General features: G+C 40.3%; 1 protein-coding gene across 5 annotated transcripts in view; it reads right to left on the bottom strand.

Moving 5' to 3' along the window:
- rabgap1l (RAB GTPase activating protein 1-like) overlaps positions 1–18,952 on the bottom strand; it is a 139,485-nt gene that overhangs the window by 8,767 nt on the left and 111,766 nt on the right. For 2 of the 5 annotated variants that reach the window (XM_017701333.2, XM_037545540.1), the window contains one exon: positions 1,448–1,540. In XM_017701333.2, coding sequence (XP_017556822.1) covers positions 1,448–1,540 — 93 coding nt within the window. Of the gene's footprint in view, positions 1–712; positions 1,348–1,447; positions 1,541–8,824; positions 9,552–18,952 lie in introns of those variants that run through there. The other 3 variants (XM_037545542.1, XM_037545541.1, XM_037545539.1) reach the window with 3 other exon arrangements.

Here is an 18,952-nt window from a genome sequence, read left to right as displayed (position 1 = left end):
ATATCATCCACCCATACTTCAGCTCCTCCTCCGAGTTGGCCGTCCCTTTGTTTCAGTATTTCCACTACTTGACTGAAAAGGGGAGGCTTTGTGTGACAGGACGAGACTCTCCACCCTCCCGACTAAGTGCCTTCACATGATACACACACTGCTGGACCTTCTTTTTATCAGGAAGAGGAAAAGTGGTCATCTGATTCCCATTTCCAAACTGCTCCTTAATCTAAACTACCTTCCTGTACAACAGCTACTGGTCACTGTCACATGGACATAGCAGAAACTGTGAGAGCATCGAAGCCGCCGCGTGATCGAGATTTCAGAACAGATGAGAGCAGAGAAGCAGCAGTGTTAGTAGCCGGAGACAACAGCTGGATTTAGGGCTTACCTTCTACTGCTGTAGACTATCAGTGTGACCACACTATAGCCACTAGCACTAGAGATCACACCTCATCCTGCAGAAATCACCAGCTTCCTCTCCACCCACATGCCGCCCTCTAACGCACCATTGGTTAGGTAGAATGAGTGAGCAGTGTTCATTGGGCAAATCAGGGTGAGTGAGTAAAGCTCTTTGGTTAAACGGGTGAGTGTTGCAGGAGGTAAACAGGAAGTTGTGTCACGGAAACCACGGAAAGTTCAGCCTGCGTCCCAAAGTCAAAAGCCTCGCCTGATTGTTACAGAGATCTGTTTGGTTTATGATTACATTACAGCCAAAGAATTTCCTAGAAAACTGATTTTTATTACATTCTCACAGATGAAAAATACGAAAGTTGTAATGTAAGCATTCACTTATGTGACACAAATAAAATGATGGAACTTAAAAAGGTAAAGCAGTCACAAAAAATAGTAATAAGATAATGTTATTCAAATATATCACAACACATAAAAATGAGAAATTCTTAAAATTGACTTGCTAAGCTATTTTACAAAAATTGGCTAATTCAGTTCACAGTAGTAACACAAATGTAAACATATCTCAGAATGAATTCAGTCAGCTGCTCCTGGAAATATTTCTTTCTTTTAGCTTAGTTTTTGAAAAAACATCAGCATTCCTTCAGGAAAAACAAATCGGTGAGTTAAAATAACCAAAATGAATTAAATAAAAGAAAAGCTATCAGTGTAATTTCACAAGCCCTCTAGTAAAGCTAAATGACTTTAACAATTAAATAAAACAAACAAAAGCCTTGACAGCCCACTGGTGGCTTATACACCAAAAGGCAAATTTGTCCACTGTGTCCTCACAACACGAAAAACATTAAGACTTTGAGTACGAGTCTCTCTCTCACTCTCTCCTTTGAAAGCACGCCGCGTGCAGCCTGCTGTGTTCACCGTAGATCTCTACACAGTCTTGAACTGGGACAGGATGATAAGATGGAGGTAAGGCAGGAGATGAGGATGAGGATGAGGATGACTGTGCATGAGGAAGGACAGCACTGTTTGACATCTAGCTTACCTGATATCTGTCTATGGGATCCTCCTGCTGTAGCTGGCTCTCTCTAAGCGTGTGGTACTCCTTCTCAAACTTCTTCAGCTTCTTAGTTGGCACCTAAGAAGAGGTAAGAGGAAAGTCAGAATGAACAGCCTCTACTGAGCAGTGTTTGCCTTTAATCTGACCTGACTGGATCGGTGTAGATGAAGGTGACTGATACAAACTGAAACCAAGGCTCCTGATTCTTTTTTTTTTTTTTTAAATCACATGACACAATCTGCACCACACTTAAAGAAATACTCAACATTTTCCAGCCTAGACTGTATTGACTAGTGATGGGCATTCCAACTCTTTTCAGTGAGTCAGATGAATCAGCTCAGTTTACAAAAAAAGACCTCTTTCGGCTCCAAAATGGCACTTAATTCAGTAGGTAGTGACATTATTGTTTAATTTTGCATAAAACCTTAGTCTCTAATCTACTAATATACTAATTAACACGGGCGCATTATGTTTGCTATTTAAAAAATAAAATAAGTTAGATGTTGGAGAGTCCACTGGAAATTATTTTGTGAGGTAGGGATAACCAGATATGCAACTGCACAAAATGCAGGCAAATCTATCAACCAGTCGGCACTTTTTCTATGTGAACCGGTTCGAAGAGCTGACCAGTTCGCAAACAACCTATTCAGTAGTATTTGCTGCATCTACAGCATATAGTCAGTTATCACAGATAATAATTCTGATGTACTTCTAATAATAACATAACCAACTGACTCAAAACAGAACCCAATCGGGAGTTACTTCGGCTAGAGTATTCCCTTTATTAACATATCCCTTAATGCTTTTGTGAGGAAGGGTCTAACTAGCTCTAGACACAGTGTCCTAGATCGGTGGGGTTAGTGAACTTCTATAAAGGAAAAATCGATGCAAAATTCCTGAAGTGGGTAACTGAGAATGAAAGCATACAAGTCCACTCTTTCTCAGTGCCACTAGCATTCACTATTCGTAAGCATTTTCCTGTGAATGTATTCCTTTCTATGCTGTCATACTTTTGTGTGATCAGCATTAATATGGCGCATATGAACCAGTGAAAATTCTGAGGAAGCAGGACATTTCTGCACAAAATGAACCTGAAACTGAGCGCTGTCATTTTACTACACATACTGAAAAATGTCAACATTTGACATCTGAAACACAACCTCTTGCTCCATCTCACCCACCCAAACCACGTTTATTATGTCAGGCGCTTTAGTAACTGCCCAACAAAGTCTGCTGAACTCAAACCAGTTAAGAACCCATAAATACCCATGACACACTGAAGCAATGTTCTCCAACAAACACCTACATTCTGATATTGGCAGTCAGGCTTATACCGTTTTTACTGCTGACATAGCAAACAAACGCAAGAGAGCACTGAAGAGCAGGGGAGAACTGGGAGAATATTCTAAAATATTAAATTAAAGAGAAATTAGAAATTAAAAAAGAACGTTCTGGAATAAAATAAAAGCTGTGTAAGAATTCTAGAACAATTTGAATGGTGGAGAACATTCTAGAACATTGTGAATCAGGAGAACATTCTAGAACAAAAGAGTAAAAGGGGGAGAACATTTGAGAACAATGTAAATGGGGAGAACATTCTAGAACTGTAAAACGGGGGAGAACATTCTGGAATCTGGAAATGGGGGGAGACTGTTCCTGAACAGTTGACAAAGTAAATGTGAGGGAGGCATTCTAGACCAATGTGAATACAGAAGAACATTCTAGAATGGTGTAACTAGTGAAAACATTCTAAAACAGTATAAATGGGGAGGACATTCAAGAACAATGTGAATGACAGGCAGAACGTTCTATATCAGTGTGATATGGGGGAGAACATTCTAGAACAGTGTAAATGGAAGTCAGCATTGAAGGGTAGAAGAATCTAGGACAGTTAGCATGGGGACAAACTATTCTAGACCAGTGTGAATGGAGGAGGACATTCTAGAGTCTCCCAATAATCACACCTATGTATAAAACACCAACCGGACGTTTGGGTTTGTTGGTGTTTGTTGGAGACGTCTAAGTTGGTGTTCTCTAGGCTTTAGACTGCAGTGGTTCTCCTGTGTTCTTGGGGAGGCTCAGTGTCAGTGTGTGTTGCTATGACAGCAGGAGCCATGCTGGTCTGTCTGGTGGAGTTACTATGGCATTCAGCAGGGACAAAACCTGCTTACTGCAGTCGGCCCCAAGTGACCACCTCACAGGAGGGCGGAGCCTATGTGGAGCCTTGAGCAACAGTATTTAAACTGTTGAAGCCTGTTCATATACAGTACAGAGCAAAAGTGCAAGGCAGTCATAAAAATGAATGGAAACTAAGTAGGGAAGCGTGTTTGTGTATGTAAAAACACTATATAACATAATAAGTACAAATAAACAGAAATACACCAAAACAACAAAAGTATCTTTTTAGTCTCCTGGTTAGAAGAACACAGGTTGGGCTCCTGACCACTTACTGAACTCCAGTCATTGAATGGATTTGTTAAATTCCATCAGAAGCACAACTGATTTGATTTCATGAAGCATTAGATAAATACAGCATTGGATGGTTACTGTAAATGCACAGTTTTTTTTTGAGTAAAGGTTTGCAAATGGTTATGCTAACACACTGACAATTCAAAATGTATTGTTTATTTGTATTTGTTCTAATATTAGTGTTTCTTAAACAAATAAACAGATAACCCACATAAAAAAGTGCTACATCTAATTTTCTCAGAACACTTTTGTACAGCACTGTATGGGTTCAACAAGCTCATGTCTGCTGTGGGAGAACCATAAGGGTCCTCATCAATAATAAACACTGATCCTCACCCACTTAAATGACCGGATCTGAAATGGGACAAACAAAGTCATGCCTCACTGATCTAAGCCCTGACACACATACTGTAAACTGAAAGCAAACACAGACAGAAGCTTTTGGGAAGGCATTTCCTCTCACAAACATATCTCTCTGTTAATGGAAGACATTTAATGACCGTCTTATCTTTGCAAGCATCATTATGCCCAGATAGCGGCGTATTGCAAGCTTGATAGGTTTTGAAATGCAGATTGAAAATGCATTTAGTCAGGCGGGCTTATTTCTCATACACTGGGTCTCTTTTACTTTTTGTTCTAGAACTTGTAATTGTAATGCCATGTACTTTTCATATAAACATGTGTAAAGCATTTAGAGCTTTTGAAACTGAAATGACAAAGATATAAATAAAGATTATTACTCATATTGTTTTTGTTGATGGACCTCCATGGCCTTCATTCTGTGTGAATGCAAGGAGAGCCTGACTTTTACAGCCAGATCCCAGTTGGCTGCAAAGAGCCAGTAATAACAGAGACTAACAAGGGCTCTTGGGACAGCACTCACCTGGCCTGTTTTTGTACAGCGGCTTTGCTGTGGGTGAAGCCACACTGATGAGTCTTAGCAGCACTTCAGAGCTCAGTGGCTTTCTCATAAAAACAGAACAGGCTTTTGTAACAGCAATGAGGAAAAGGAGCTGCAGGTGTTTGTGGCAGAGTGCAGTGCAACACACCCACATGCAAAAAAGTCCTTAAAAATCAGGGCAGGTCACTTTTACTATATAGTAGAGAGAGACAGAGAGAGAGGGAGGGAGGGGCAGAGAAATGAGAGTCAGAAAAAAGGAGAAAAGAAAGGGAGAAATAGCAAGAAAAAAGTGACAGTGAGATAGATATGAAGAGAGAGAAAAGAAAAAGAAGACAAAAGGAGAGAGAGAGCAAAAAGATATGGAGAGAAGAGAAAGGGAGGGACAGCGAAAAGAGAGAAGAAGGAATGCAGAGTGAGACAGACAAAGAGAACATAGAAGGTGAGAGGGAGAAAGAAAAAAGAAAGTGATATGAGAAAAAGAAAGGGAAGACAAACAAGAAACAAAAAGAAAGAAAGAAAGCAAGAACTGATAAATAGTGAGTGTGAACATGACGGAGACAGAGAAAGAGAGTGATAGTGAGAGGAGAGATACTGAAAGTGAAACATAGAAAAAAGAGTGAATGAAAGATGCAGGGAGATGGAGGGACAGAGGAGAAAGAGAAAAGGAAAAGAGAGGAAGAGTGTGAGTGAGTGAGTGAAGGAGTGATGGAGAGAGCAAGAGTGCGAGCGAGTGAGCGAGCAAGTGAACAGAGAGAGAGAGAGAGAGAGAGAGAGAGAGAGAGAGAGAGAGTTGCCTGAGGAAGACTCAGAGCGGAGGTCAGAGGTAGAGATATAGAGACGACTGTCCTTGTTAGATTAGTAATCAGAACACAGAGTTCTGACTGAGGGACAGATGATGATGACATGCTGAACAGACACATTCTCCTCCATTGCACGCTTGGCTCTCCGCTGCACTCCTACAAACATATAAACACTTACAGGAAAAGTGCAGCAGCCTGTAAACAAACTGAGGGGCTGATGTCAGCAAAGGCCATTATTGTGCCTCTCTATGCACCCAATACAACACCCTGTCACAGGTACTCGACTCCCATTATGGAAACCACACACACACACACACTCACTCTCCCCGCCCTCCACAGCACTTTCCATTCAAATAACACTTGCAGCAAACCACTGTTTTCCATGACTCCTGACAGAACCTACTGACAGAGGCACAGTCACTCGCGCCTTAATGTTAGGCTATTTAAAGAATGAAGGCTTTATCCTCCAGTTTGTTTTATCACTGTGTATTCAAATGTCCAGAACTAGGTCATTCTACATCAAACACTATGTTACAGTATGATAGTCAATCATTTCTGCAGAACTACAAACTCAGACATATTACTTTATGTGGAGCTGAATCTCTGCAACACCTAAAACTAGCGATGGATTGATATGGGAAGCGTGGGACACTGCAGATAGCTTATACTTTTCTTGTACATATGGTACTGTACAAACATCAGAGACCACCCTTCATTAGTTTAACTTCTATTCAAAATGGCCATTAAGTACAAAGTATTCATTTTACAGATTTCTGAGGAGTTTAGATATAAGATAATCAACTTGCACAAGAAAAGGAAAGAAAGTGAACAAGTAGGAGGTTCCAAAAATAATTAAAAGACAAGAGGAAATGTGACTCCTAACAACCACTGCAAGACCTGGTAGACCACCAACACTGTTCACATCAGATAAACAGTACTAAAAGCTTTGAGAGGAGAAAAATCAAGATGCTTCAGATTTGGTGAAAACCAAATCCACAGGTTTTTCTGTCAATCCTTCTACTGCGAGTAGACAACTCAGTGCTATGAGTCTGAAAGGATGTGTAGCTGTCAAGAAGAACCTCACTGAGAAAAGGAAGAAATCGGATAAAGAAGCTGCTGGTATACGCAGTGGACTGACCACCCCAAAGTCCATGTGTTTGGGATTACTCAGATGGTGAGACACAGAAAATGCAACCAACGTCTAAGAGTGAACTTTAAAAGTGTGGAAAAATATCCCTGCAGGAAACTCTCAGATTATCAGGAAATAGTCAGTCCTGCTGAAGGTCAAGACTAAACATGGAGAAGCAGCATTTAGCTACTCAAAACATTCCTATTTGAGCAGCTTTCAGCGCAGTTCAAAACATTGTTAGCAATTCAAGACGCTTTTCCTCTGTAATGACTTTTTTTGATCTTAATGTAACTTTTAATTTTTTTTACATATCCTAATTAAATTTTTGATTTGATTTTTAATTTGATGATTTTCTCTTTTAAATCTATTGTTTTAAATCATGTTTTCATCATGTTTTCAATTCCTATTCTCATTCCTAGTCTCCTAAAAATGAATGCAAGCTGTAATAAAGGGAAGTTGTGGACACACTAAATACTGAAAGTTGTAATATGGTTAGTTGTTGGGGCTTCTGTGCAGTTCTATTAAATATGCTTCAGATTTTTTCTGATGCTGAAAAATGAATAACGTGTACTTAATGGCTGTTTTGACTGCAAATTGAATAAATGAAGGATTGTCTTTGCTTACAGTGATACATAAACTTTTACAAAATGTAGAAACTGGTACTTCATCTGCCTGGAATAGAGAGAAATGCAACATGTATCTGTAGAAAATAGCAGTAATGAAAACAGTGAAATTCTGTCATTTTAGTACAGTAGGTCAGTGTCGCACAAACATTCTTCTCTTCTGGAGTAGAATAAATACGTCATCAGAACTATTGGCAAAGTCTAAACATCTTTCCCACACTTTTTAATGCAATTCCCTTCTCACAATGATGAGATTCTGATATTATCATGCATCCTTTCCAAACAAAATACCCTGATCTAAAAGCCTCACTCCAGGAGCCAAGTCTTAACTGTAACCATCAGCCTAAACCTAAAACCAGCATCAATCCCAGAGACAACTACATATTAATGTTTGTGCTGATCACTTCAAAAATAAAAAGCACAGTTTATAAGTAAAGTATATGTAAAGCACATTTATAAGTAGAGGCCAGCAGAATATTGGAATTTTAACTGATTTACTGCTCTTGTGAAAGCATTTGCTACACACATACACCCACAAATAATGTCTCCTTTGAGCTGAGACTAAACCTGTAATTGAAAAAAATCTGAAAGGCTCATTATTTAATTTAATTAGGAGACGTTTCACTGAGTGCAACTTCACCATGCTGGAAGATAAAATGAGCGACCAAAAAGGAGGCTGATGAACGACTATCTCCAAAAAAACAGATAGCGAGCAGGCACTGCACACGTCGAGCTACAATCAACACCCAAAATGTACATTTATTTTCACATTCACATTCATTCATCTGGCAGCTGCTTTTATCCAAAATGGCTTACAAGCGAGGCAAGAACAATCCGAGCGTACAGCTTTGACAAGGGGAAGCTTTGAAGCAAGTGCTACACAGCTATGCTTCCATATCAGGAATACTGCATCTAATAGAGGTGCTGTTAGTGAAGCTACAGTGGAAAACAAAAGGAGAAGCTAGGAAGAAACAGAAACTTTAAAATGGTTTCAAAAACTAAAAAATAATAAAATATATTTCAGCTCTTAAATTGTCACAAACAAAAAGAAGTGGCTAATATGGCCCATAAATATAAAGATTATAGACACCCTCTTCTTTATTAGCAGTTCTCTTTGTCTCATATGTGAGCACTTAAAAAAAATCTTACTCCACTAAAAAATATAAAATGAATTAATTACGAGAAAAGCTGTCAGTGTAATTTAAGCCCTCCAGTAAAACTACAACAGTAACACTCACATCTACTGAACATGCTTATCAGAAGCAAAAGCCTTGAAACAATTCAAATAGCTGTGAGTCAAAATATTGCACAACAACAGCCATAATACTGTATAATAAGCCTTAAAGTAGCAAGAAAGCAGAAAATAAGAGAGAGCAACTAGTGCTTTGTGATGTTTCTGCTGAGAGAAGGTTCTGCAGAGGCAGTCTGTGTTTTACGTACCGCTGCTTTGGGTCGGGAAACTGCCACCAGACTGGCAAAGATGTCCTCTTCACTGATCTGGTTGATAACGTGGGCATCGTAGGCCACCGTAATCGACACTTCCTCCATCATCTTGTCAGAGTGTGTGTACGGAGGTGAGAGCGTGTGTGTGTGTGTATACACTAGGAAGAGAGAGCGAGTGAGGCAGAGTGAGTGAATAAGGGGAGAGAGAGAGAGAGAGAGAGAGAGGAGAAACGATTCTCTCTGACAAGTCTGACACTTCCTCCCACAGTAACAGACTCCACCCCTGGAGGCGGGAGAAAGGACACAATGTCTCTCAAAGGAGCGCAGATGCCTCTCGTCTCTCTACCTTCTCAGGTAGGCGGTGGTCTCTGGAAGCCGAGCAGAGGGATCACGTGTGTGTGTGAAATCCTCCAGCGAACACATACAAACGCCCCCTTTCTTCTCCTCCTCTCTCTTTCTCTCTGTTCAGAATAAAAAACAAGTGCTCTTCCTGGTTCCATTTACACAGGGCTCACATTCATCCCTCACTCCACTCCTCCACTGATAAGTTCAGTCACGGTGACGACCACCCCCGAACAGAGGGGGGGCGGAGAGAGAGAGTAATGGGAGGATAATGAGACAGTAAAAGGAGAGTGTGAAATGAAAGAGACGGACAAAAAGAGAAATATGAGAGCTAGAGAAAGAAAGGAACATAGAAAGATATGAAAGAGGGGATGAGAGGGAGAAATGAAAAAGTGAAAGAACATGGAAGAAGGGTCAGGGAGAGAGAAAGAGAAAAGGGAGATGGAGAAAAGAGAGAAACGAAGGAGAGAGGTAAAGAGAAATAAGGGGCAGACAATAGAGAGAAAAAAGTAGCGGAGAAAGAGATACACAGAAAGGCAGAGAGCATGAGAGAATGTAAGAGAGGAGAGAGAGAGAAGTGAGAGAGAGGTGGAGAGAGGGAGATAGGAGGAGAAATAGATGGGTATATAGAAACAAACAAAGAAATAAAGTGAGATAAGGAGAAATGTAAGAAGGGAGAGCAGAAAAAGGGAAAGACCCACATGCAAGTAAGATAAAATGTAAGCCAGAGAGAATGAGAAAGAAAGAAAGAAATAAAGAAAGGGAGGGGGCAAAAAGGGGGAAAAAGAAACGAGTGAGAAAGATAAAGAAATTTGAGAGAGAGAAGGAGAAACAAGGAAAGAGAAAAACAGGACAGAGAAAATGAGAAGGACAAACGAGTGAGAAAGAGAATGGAATGTAAGCTAAAGAGGTGAAAGAAATTTGTGAGTGAGAGAAACAGAGGGATTAAAATGTTTTTGTGAGAAAGGAAAAAATGAATGAAAGAGGGAGGGCAGAAAGGAGGAAGACAGAGAAAGAGAGAGAAAGAGAGGCAGAGAGATGGGGGAAGATTAGCAATGGGTAGAGAGAAATAAGTGAGAAAGAGATAGATAAAAGATAAATTGTGTGTGTGTGTGTGTGAGCGAGAGAGAGAGAGAGAGAGAGAGAGAGAGAGAGAGCGCAACAGAGAAGGAAGTGTAGCCTCTGTCAGACAGACTACAGTGACTCAGTGATTCTGATGTCCTTCAGTACACGTGTACGTACACACACACACACACACACACACACACACACACACAGATAGAGGTTTTCTAACTCTTCTCTCTGGAGCACTCTCTCGCCTGAGAGCTTCTGCAAGCATCAAAACTCAAATACCCACAATCCCCAGTGCACCACCAAGGACTGAGGGTGGTATGTGAAGGTTGCATTCGCCTCTCCTTGTACATTTAGCCTCTCCACCCCGACACTGTGGTAAAAAGGCTGAGAAATTCAAATTCCTGTCTTAATCCAGGGAGGGGAGCGAGTCAGATGGCTGCTTGAGCAAGCAGGTGCCAGAGAAATTCCTGAGTGCTGTAAGCTGATTAGCCACCAAGCTGATCCTTATTCTTTTCAAAGTGCCCAAAATTTCAAAGAGAAATGACTGCCTCAGCTTGGGCATCTCTGAGTGGGTCTGATGGAGAAGGCTCTACTCAGAGTGGGGGTTGGGGGGGGTCTAGTAATAATCTGCGTATAGCCTGCGGGCACTGAGCACGCGTGTGTGTGTGTGTGCGTGTGTGTGTGCATGCGTGCGTGCTCACAGAGACCTGAGCAAAATAGCTCTGATATGAAGATATGAAGACTTCCTGTTCACACCACTAAGCCCCCTTGCTCTCCTCTAAGGCTGTTTAAGGCCTATTTTGTTTGTTAATGTTTGATCCACAGTTTATCTTTTTCATTTGGTTCATTTTGTTTTATATTGCAAGGGCTAAAGCAGGGCTCCAGACTAACAGTGTCCTGGGGGTGATTAAAATGCAGGGGACGTGACAAAGGCTAAAGAGTTTGGGACACTTCAGGGATGATTACTTGCATGCATAAACTTAAGCAATGCTGCATGCCAGCCATTCACAATGGGAATTCCTAGGGTATATTAGCATCAAGTTTGTAACAGACATTTAAGTAACTTTTTACTTTTTACAGCCTTTTGTAATCTGGACAGTATGGTACAATTCACAGACTATAATTGAGTGTTTCACTGTGTTCAGTGATTAGCCACTGATGTCACAAAGTGCCCAGGCAAGCTTTTAAATTCAAATTATGCTCAAACTATGCTCCATGGCACAAAAACATGATCTTGCTCTATTCTTACTCTAAAGGCTTTAAATGTGATAAATCAAGTGTTAGTGTTAATTGTAGCTGCTTTTAACTAGCTTTTTCTGATGCCTATTACAATACGTACTCTGAAGAGCAAGAATGTATACGCGCGCGTGTGTGTGTGTGTGTGTGTTAACACAGGTTTTCATTTACTGGGCACAAGAGCTCAGTTACTTTCATATTGCCCCAGTTAATGCTACAAAACAATCTTTTGTAACGTTCACTGTATAACTTTATTAACTTCAGTAACTAGTACAAAATCCCTCATAAACCTTCTTGCTATAAATGTTCTATCCTACCCATTACACTCTATGAAAAACAAGAAGCTTAATGGTTACCTAAGGGGTCAGCAATCCAAATGTTAAGAAGAGCCATTTGTCCTCTCACCAAAAATAAAATCACCTTGGGAGCCACAACGCTTTGTCTATTTTATTGAAGTAACGTTTTACCATCTTGCCTGAAAATATGTCTTAATATGTGCTAATGTCCTGGTATAGACTAAAAAATATAAAAGAAACACTGACATACTTTGCTCAGCTTTAGCTCAGCTATAGTCGCTTTTCTCACATCTCTGACAGGAAACCATTCAACAAAAGTAGAACAGATTCTTGCAAAATGTCTCTTAACATTGGATTTTTTTACAAAGCTGAAGTCACTCATTCACCAGCTTCTTGTTTGAATTTTCCCATTCCACCTTAAATGCTACCTGAGGTGTTAGAATGCAACTACTGCACAATTTAAGGTGGAAAGGGAAAATTCGAACAAGAAGCTGGTGAACGAGAAGCGACTTCAGCTTTACAATTTTTTTTTGTGTTCGACAGTTTCCCGACGCAGATTAAACGTAAATCAGCTGGAGTGATTATAAACACAAATAAGTCAATCTGTCTGCAACTCATCCATGATCGTCTTAAATCTTTCTCTTTGGCGCTTCATTAGCTACTAGCTACTAGCAATCTGTGTGCCAACCTTTGGGGTTAAAGGCTGGTTAATTAGCAGTTATACATTAACTCAATTTTTTAAGACCATTTACTGTTAAAACTGTGTTAGAACAATCAGCAGAGCTTGTCTTTTTTTTTACTGCAAAAGAGTATTATTTTATTTTTTACATAAAAATTCTGCCATAGATCCCCAACAGGGCAGTAAAAGAGCCGCATGCCATTCTAGCGCCGCATGTTGCCGACCCTTGGGCTACGTGCATCACAATCAAAGCAATAAAATAACTTTACCTAATTTCTGCTTGTTTATGAATGATTTCTTTGGCAATTTCAATGTAAACACAACAATGAAGTTGCTGATTCATTTCGAGATTCACATGGCAAAATCAAACAATTCACTAACATTTTTAGAAAATAAATCATTTTCATTTAAGTAATAATTAAAATTGCTTCTCTATTATTTTATTGCTTGTCTGCACTTACAAGCAGCAGCTTAGCTGCAAGAGCGATTTCAGCTTCTGTCTTGAGTTGAATATTAAAGAGGCAGATTATGCTGTCAGTACAGCGCTGCTAGAAGGAGAAAAGTAAGCTCTGATGCTGAATTTCCTCGTAAATCATTGTAAAAGTGCGCTCCCACAAGCATTATGACAAACCTAGAATTTTTGGTAGACCACAGATCAGTTCGCTAGTGTGTACCCGAGTACAGGTGTCCACACATGCCAAAACAAACTGAAGTGAAGAACAGGTTTGATTGGCCTGCACCAAACAAGTCAGACGTGAACACGTCCCTAGTCTTATACAGATGTGATGCAAATTACCTCCAGCTAAAGCAGAAAAAAAGTGTAAAAATGACAGGCACAAACTTTAGCGCTAAAACAAGAAACCAAGAGTAAAAATACACCAAAGGCCCAGCAAGAGAGACTCAAAATGAAGCAAACCCACAGTGAGTCTTCAAGTAAAAAAGCACAAGTGGCACCTCAAAGAACGCAGGGAGAAATTAGCACTTCTCACACCTCCCCTGTCTCGCCTTCGCCTCTCAGTCTCCCGCTTTCAATCACTCCTTTGAGGACTTGCCCGGCACCCTGCAGACCCGTCAGACTAATGTGATGACAGAGATGGACGAGAGCGATGCTGTACCGCCAGTACACATATACATGCACACATTCAAGTGCTCAAGGGTGTCCACACAGGCATAACATAACAATGACAGTGCAGAATTCATTTTCTCTGGTGTCAACAATCAGAAACCATCCTGAATTTCAGCCTCATGCTCCAAAAGTGTGATATTAAAAACCTGTTTTTTTCCAGAGATCAACTTCCCTTTGTGTGTGTTGGATTATCATGTATTCTGTAGTGCTCTGCAGCGCACTGGAGTGCCACTCAATTAATGGTTGCCAGCACAAAAAGACAAAAAACAGATGTACACACCTGTGTAACTGATTTGCTTAAGAAAAGTGACACACCTCTTTAGAACACTTTGGGGAGGGAGGGAGAGAGAGAGAGAGAGAGAACAAGCAAGGAAAAAAGTGAAAGAGCGAGAGAGTGCAAGAAAGAGGGAGTGACAGAAATTGGGGTAAGAGAAAGGATGAAAGAAAAAGAAAGGGGGATAAGAAGAGAGAAGGTAAGGGAAAGCAGGAGGAAGGGGGGGATAGAGAGAGAGAGAGAGAGAGAGAGAGAGAGAGAGAGAGAGAGAGCTGATCTTAAAACACGTGTGTACAGGCGTGTCTTGGTGTCCATGTTCAAGTGAACTTGACTCTGCTGACTCACTCTGAGCAAGTAGATCAATGCAACCTGTTCATCACTTTGTTCAGCTGCTTGGTCCCCCACCCACCTTACAGTCCTCTCACTTTCCACTTGCACAGGATCCTACAGTCCTGAGGTCTCTGACCTCACAAATTGATTAGATAATGATTGTTTAAGAAATTACTCATCATGAATGAATAATGTAGTGAATGTTATTATAACTGATTCCAAAATTTCAGCACTGACGCAACTGATTCACCACCTACTTACTCCAAGTGCAATTCATTTAAAGAGCCCATATCCTGCATTTTTCCTAGCTTGAGTTTTTCCTCTGACCTCTACTTATGACGTTTGTGTGTTTGTGTACCAAAAAACAGTCATAATTCAATTTTATACAACCATGATCCAACCTCTTTTTATAAAAGCCTTAGAATTAAACTGGCTATGTTTTTTTACTGTGCCTTTAAGACTATTATTCACCACTGTTCTGATTAGCTGCCCTGTATTGTGTCCCATTCTGAAAGCAGTCCAGGCTGCAATACCCCTTATAACTTCAGCATGAATGTGTGGAGCTAAACTGTTGTAGGCCAAACAGGAGACTTACATAAATGCATTGGTTTTTGCAGCATCACAGAAAAGGAATTCAAAATGAGTTGTTTTTGTAGCTTAGTTTGCATTTATGGACTTGTATCGAAAAAGTGAGGAATGATTTGTCATGGTATGGGCCTTTCGGGCACTAGAAGCACCATGAACTACTAGAAACCACATTTTTCAGGGAAAAAAAAAACGCTGATCTAGGATCAGTTGATGTCTTTTACACACAAACGAACAGAGTTAAATGCACGGTTGTTCTCAGACGCTTAAAAAATATGGGTTCAAAACCAAAATGCATACATGTGTATCGGAACCATCTACAGGGCTAATGATCTGGACATCAAAGAAATTCGTACTTCGTACTGTCTGCTCAGAAAGTCATTTCCACATAATTACAGTCCCATTGCTGCAGAAAGTGTTGAGCAACTCAGGGCACAGGATATCCTGCAGATAGTGACACTGAGGATATGAGCGAGTGAAAAAGAAAACAAGAGACAGAAAAACAGAGGGGGGGGCGGGGGGGGCAAAGATGGGTAGGGTGGGAATGAAGGCTACGGCTAATTTAGTTGTTAAATATAAATCTTATTAAAAGTAAAGGAGCATTCTAGAATAATAATGTCTACATTATTATTAATGTAACTACATCATGACATATACTCACACTCTCAGAACCTTTAATTACACACTCTCAGAAATAAACTGGAACTGTCTCTGGGGTAGTGCCCCTCTTGTCACTGGGGGAGTACCCTCAAGGGTGCATCTCAGTACCTTTAATTAGCAAACATCATTGTACCATAATCCAATGAAATGACTAAACACACCCCGTCTCGTCACCAGGCTTTTTATTTTATTGTTCTGTTTTAAAACATTAGGTTATGAAAAAGTACAAATATGTACTTTTCACCTTTTCACCTATTTAAGGTACACAATCAGACCTTGAAAACCACTGCTTTACCTCTGAGGTTCATTTACATTGTTTGCACTTTCATGAACTAAAATTATACCTGCAGAGAACCATTATTTCTAACAGTGTACCATGATATTTCTGGCCACACTGCCTAGTACATGTCTTATCATAGCAGAGATGAAAACAGCTGTGTAGGTTCTTTCATCTCTTCTCCTGTCTGCTTTTAAGATGTATTAGCAATAGACATGATCTATACATCTGTAAAGCTATGGATGATCTAAATGGCTCATATGTAATGCCATGCTTTTACATTATTTAAGCAGCTGCTCTTTATGCTTATGTTTAATATTTCATAATGAACACAACAACTGTAACCTTTTTCTGGGTTAATTGAGCAGACATTACTTTTATAGAGTTGTAAGGTTCTCAGACATCTTACATCACGCTGAACTATGTGTGACAGTTTGCACCTGCATAATTTCTAGGAAGTTAAAAGCAACAAAAACTGTACAGATAAAATATTATTGTCTGATATTTATGACGCAATCTCTTAAGATGCTGCACAAAATCACAAACTGAAATTACCAGTGTACCTCAGAGAAGCGTGTTCCGTAGTCAGATACTATACACGATACCTTCAGCGGTAACCTCAGAGCACTTCTTCAAAGCGCCATTTGCGTTCTCAGGCTGATCAGGGCTTATGAGCAGAACTCAGATCTCACCCACTGCAAACGTTACAAGGTATGACATCAGAAGCAAGCTTTAATTCACTGTGGATCTCACACTGTTTCAAAATGACTGTTTCAGTATCGCAATGTGACAAAATGCATCAAGGAAAAATACGCATGCTGACGCTATCCATACATTCATCCATCCATCCCCAACCGCTTATCCGGGTCACGGGGGGCAGCAACCTAAGCAAAGAGGCCCAGGCCTCCCTCTCCCCCGCCACCTCCTTTAACTCTTCCAGAGGGATACTGAAGCGTTCCCAAGACAGTCGAGAGATATAATCCCTCCAACGTGTCCTGGGTCTTCCCCCGGGGTCTCCTCCCCATGGGACATGTCTGGAACACCTCCCTAGGGAGGCGTCCAGGGGCCATCCTTACCAGATGCCCGAACCACCTCAACTGGCTTCTCTCAACGTGGAGGAGCAGCGGCTCCGCTCCGAGCCTCTCCTGAATTGTCGATCTTCTCACCCTATCTGTAAGGGAGAGCCCGGCGACCCTGCGGAGAAAGCTCATTTCGGCCACTTGTATCCGCGATCTCGTTCTTTCGGTCACTACCCAAAGCTTGTGACCATAGGTGAGAGTCGGAACGTAGATTGACCGGTAAATTGCCAGCTTCGCCTTCTGGCTCAGCTCTCTCTTCACCATGATGGACCGGTATAGGGTCCGCAACACTGCAGATGCCGCACCAATCCGCCTGTCAACCTCTCGCTCTATCCTTCCTTCACTCGTGAACAAGATCCCAAGATACTTAAACTCCTCCACTTGGGGCAAGAATTCACTCCGACCTGGGCAGAGTATTTCACCCTTTTCCCACTGAGGACCATGGTCTCAGATTTAGAGGTGCTGATTTTCATCCCAGCCACTTCACACTCGGCTGCAAACTGGTCCTTTAGCACTTATAGCACTTTATTTACTGCTATAGCAACATTTTTAACTTTTTCATTTTTGTTTAAATTCTTCCTTTAAATGTGCTTCAGGTAGGGCTGGCATGAATTCCAATACTTGCATATTCTCTATTTTCTATTCTCTTTTTAGTTTTTCTAAAAAAATTTCAATATGCAGAAACATGATCTGTTTTTAAGCCACAAAAAGTGTAGCCAAAAATACTTTTAAATCAGCAATGTAAAATTTAAAATATTCTAATTTAACATACTGAAAAATTAATTGTTCCATAACTTTTGCAAAAACTAAAGCCACACCCCCAATTGTAACTAATTGTAATTAAGTGGAAGTGTAAATTAAAATGTGCAGAAGTGTGTAGTTTGTAAGGGGTACATTAACTTAATTTTATCTAGACACACACACACACAGCTCATTCATACACAACACAGGAAAATGCACAACAAAGCCATACCAGACGGTTACACAGAGAAAGATTAGAGCAGTCCAGAAATAATTCCTCGTACCAGTTAAAGATACAGGCAATGTCTGGGCCACTGAGGCTCCATGGAAGACTGAAGGTATTTTGCTCTGACCGTGTTTCTACCAAAAACGTTTTGAGGCGCATATTGTTACAAACAACCATATGTTCTCTGTAGGGGATGTTCACTTAAAAAAAAAATCCACAAAACTTGCAACTTGACCAAACCTAGGCATTCAAATGTCTATGAAAAAAGTTAAAATCACATATTATATCTGCTTTAGTTCCAAATGCATCAGTGTCATGTAAGTGCATCATAAGTGAACAAGATTCATCTCAGTCTACCTGCTTTATTTCCTGTTCTTTTCTAAACAGCTTCACAGCAGGTTTGAAACTCAACAACACAAACAGCAGATCTGTTTACTGTGACAAAATCACAATTAAAGGTTTTTTTAGTGCTGTTGGTATTAGAGGACAGCATCCACAACATACTGTTACTATAGTGCAGGAGCTGCAGGGCAACAAGATCATCACATTTTAGTAAATTATCATTTTAAATATATAGTTTGGACCACTACTGTACACCAAAATTGAGAGTGTGTGCTTTGACTTGACTTGGTCATGCAAAATAAAACTGTCTAGCAGGAGTGACTGAAAAATTGATTAAAACATTAAAGTACATCACCGCCTACTGGATGTATTTTAAACTGCAGTAGTGAACAAAATTATGCTTAATTATTTAATATAAATGTTTTTAAGGATAGTTTCGAGAATGAGTATTTGGGTATGCACTGGGAAATACTAATAAGTGTTCAAAGCTTGTAAATCATTATTCAAGCCAGCCCCAGCTTCAGGGCGCCATAAAGTCCTTGTAAACTTCAGGTTTTTAATTGCTTAAATTTACATCAATCCAAAAACCAGCTTAGCCCAACCCTGCTTTAGGATATCCATCATCCTCTACATATTAATCCCAGCCCTAATCTGCCTCTCCCAATTAACTGAATTAAAGTCTTCAGGAACATTTAAAATATTTGACACAGGTGAGTAATTTTGGCGACAGAACTAAACTGCATGGAGGGGTTGGGCTTTGTTCGACAATAAGGTTTGTCCAGGCAGACCTGTAATAACAAGCAAGCTGACATATTACAACACCTATGCTAAGGTGGAGGATTAGTTAAGCGCGCTTAC

Source organism: Pygocentrus nattereri, chromosome 15 (genome assembly GCF_015220715.1).
Source record: "Pygocentrus nattereri isolate fPygNat1 chromosome 15, fPygNat1.pri, whole genome shotgun sequence".
NCBI lineage: Eukaryota > Metazoa > Chordata > Actinopteri > Characiformes > Serrasalmidae > Pygocentrus > Pygocentrus nattereri.
Note: the sequence above shows the minus strand (reverse complement) of the source record. Positions and strands in the feature narration are given on the sequence as shown.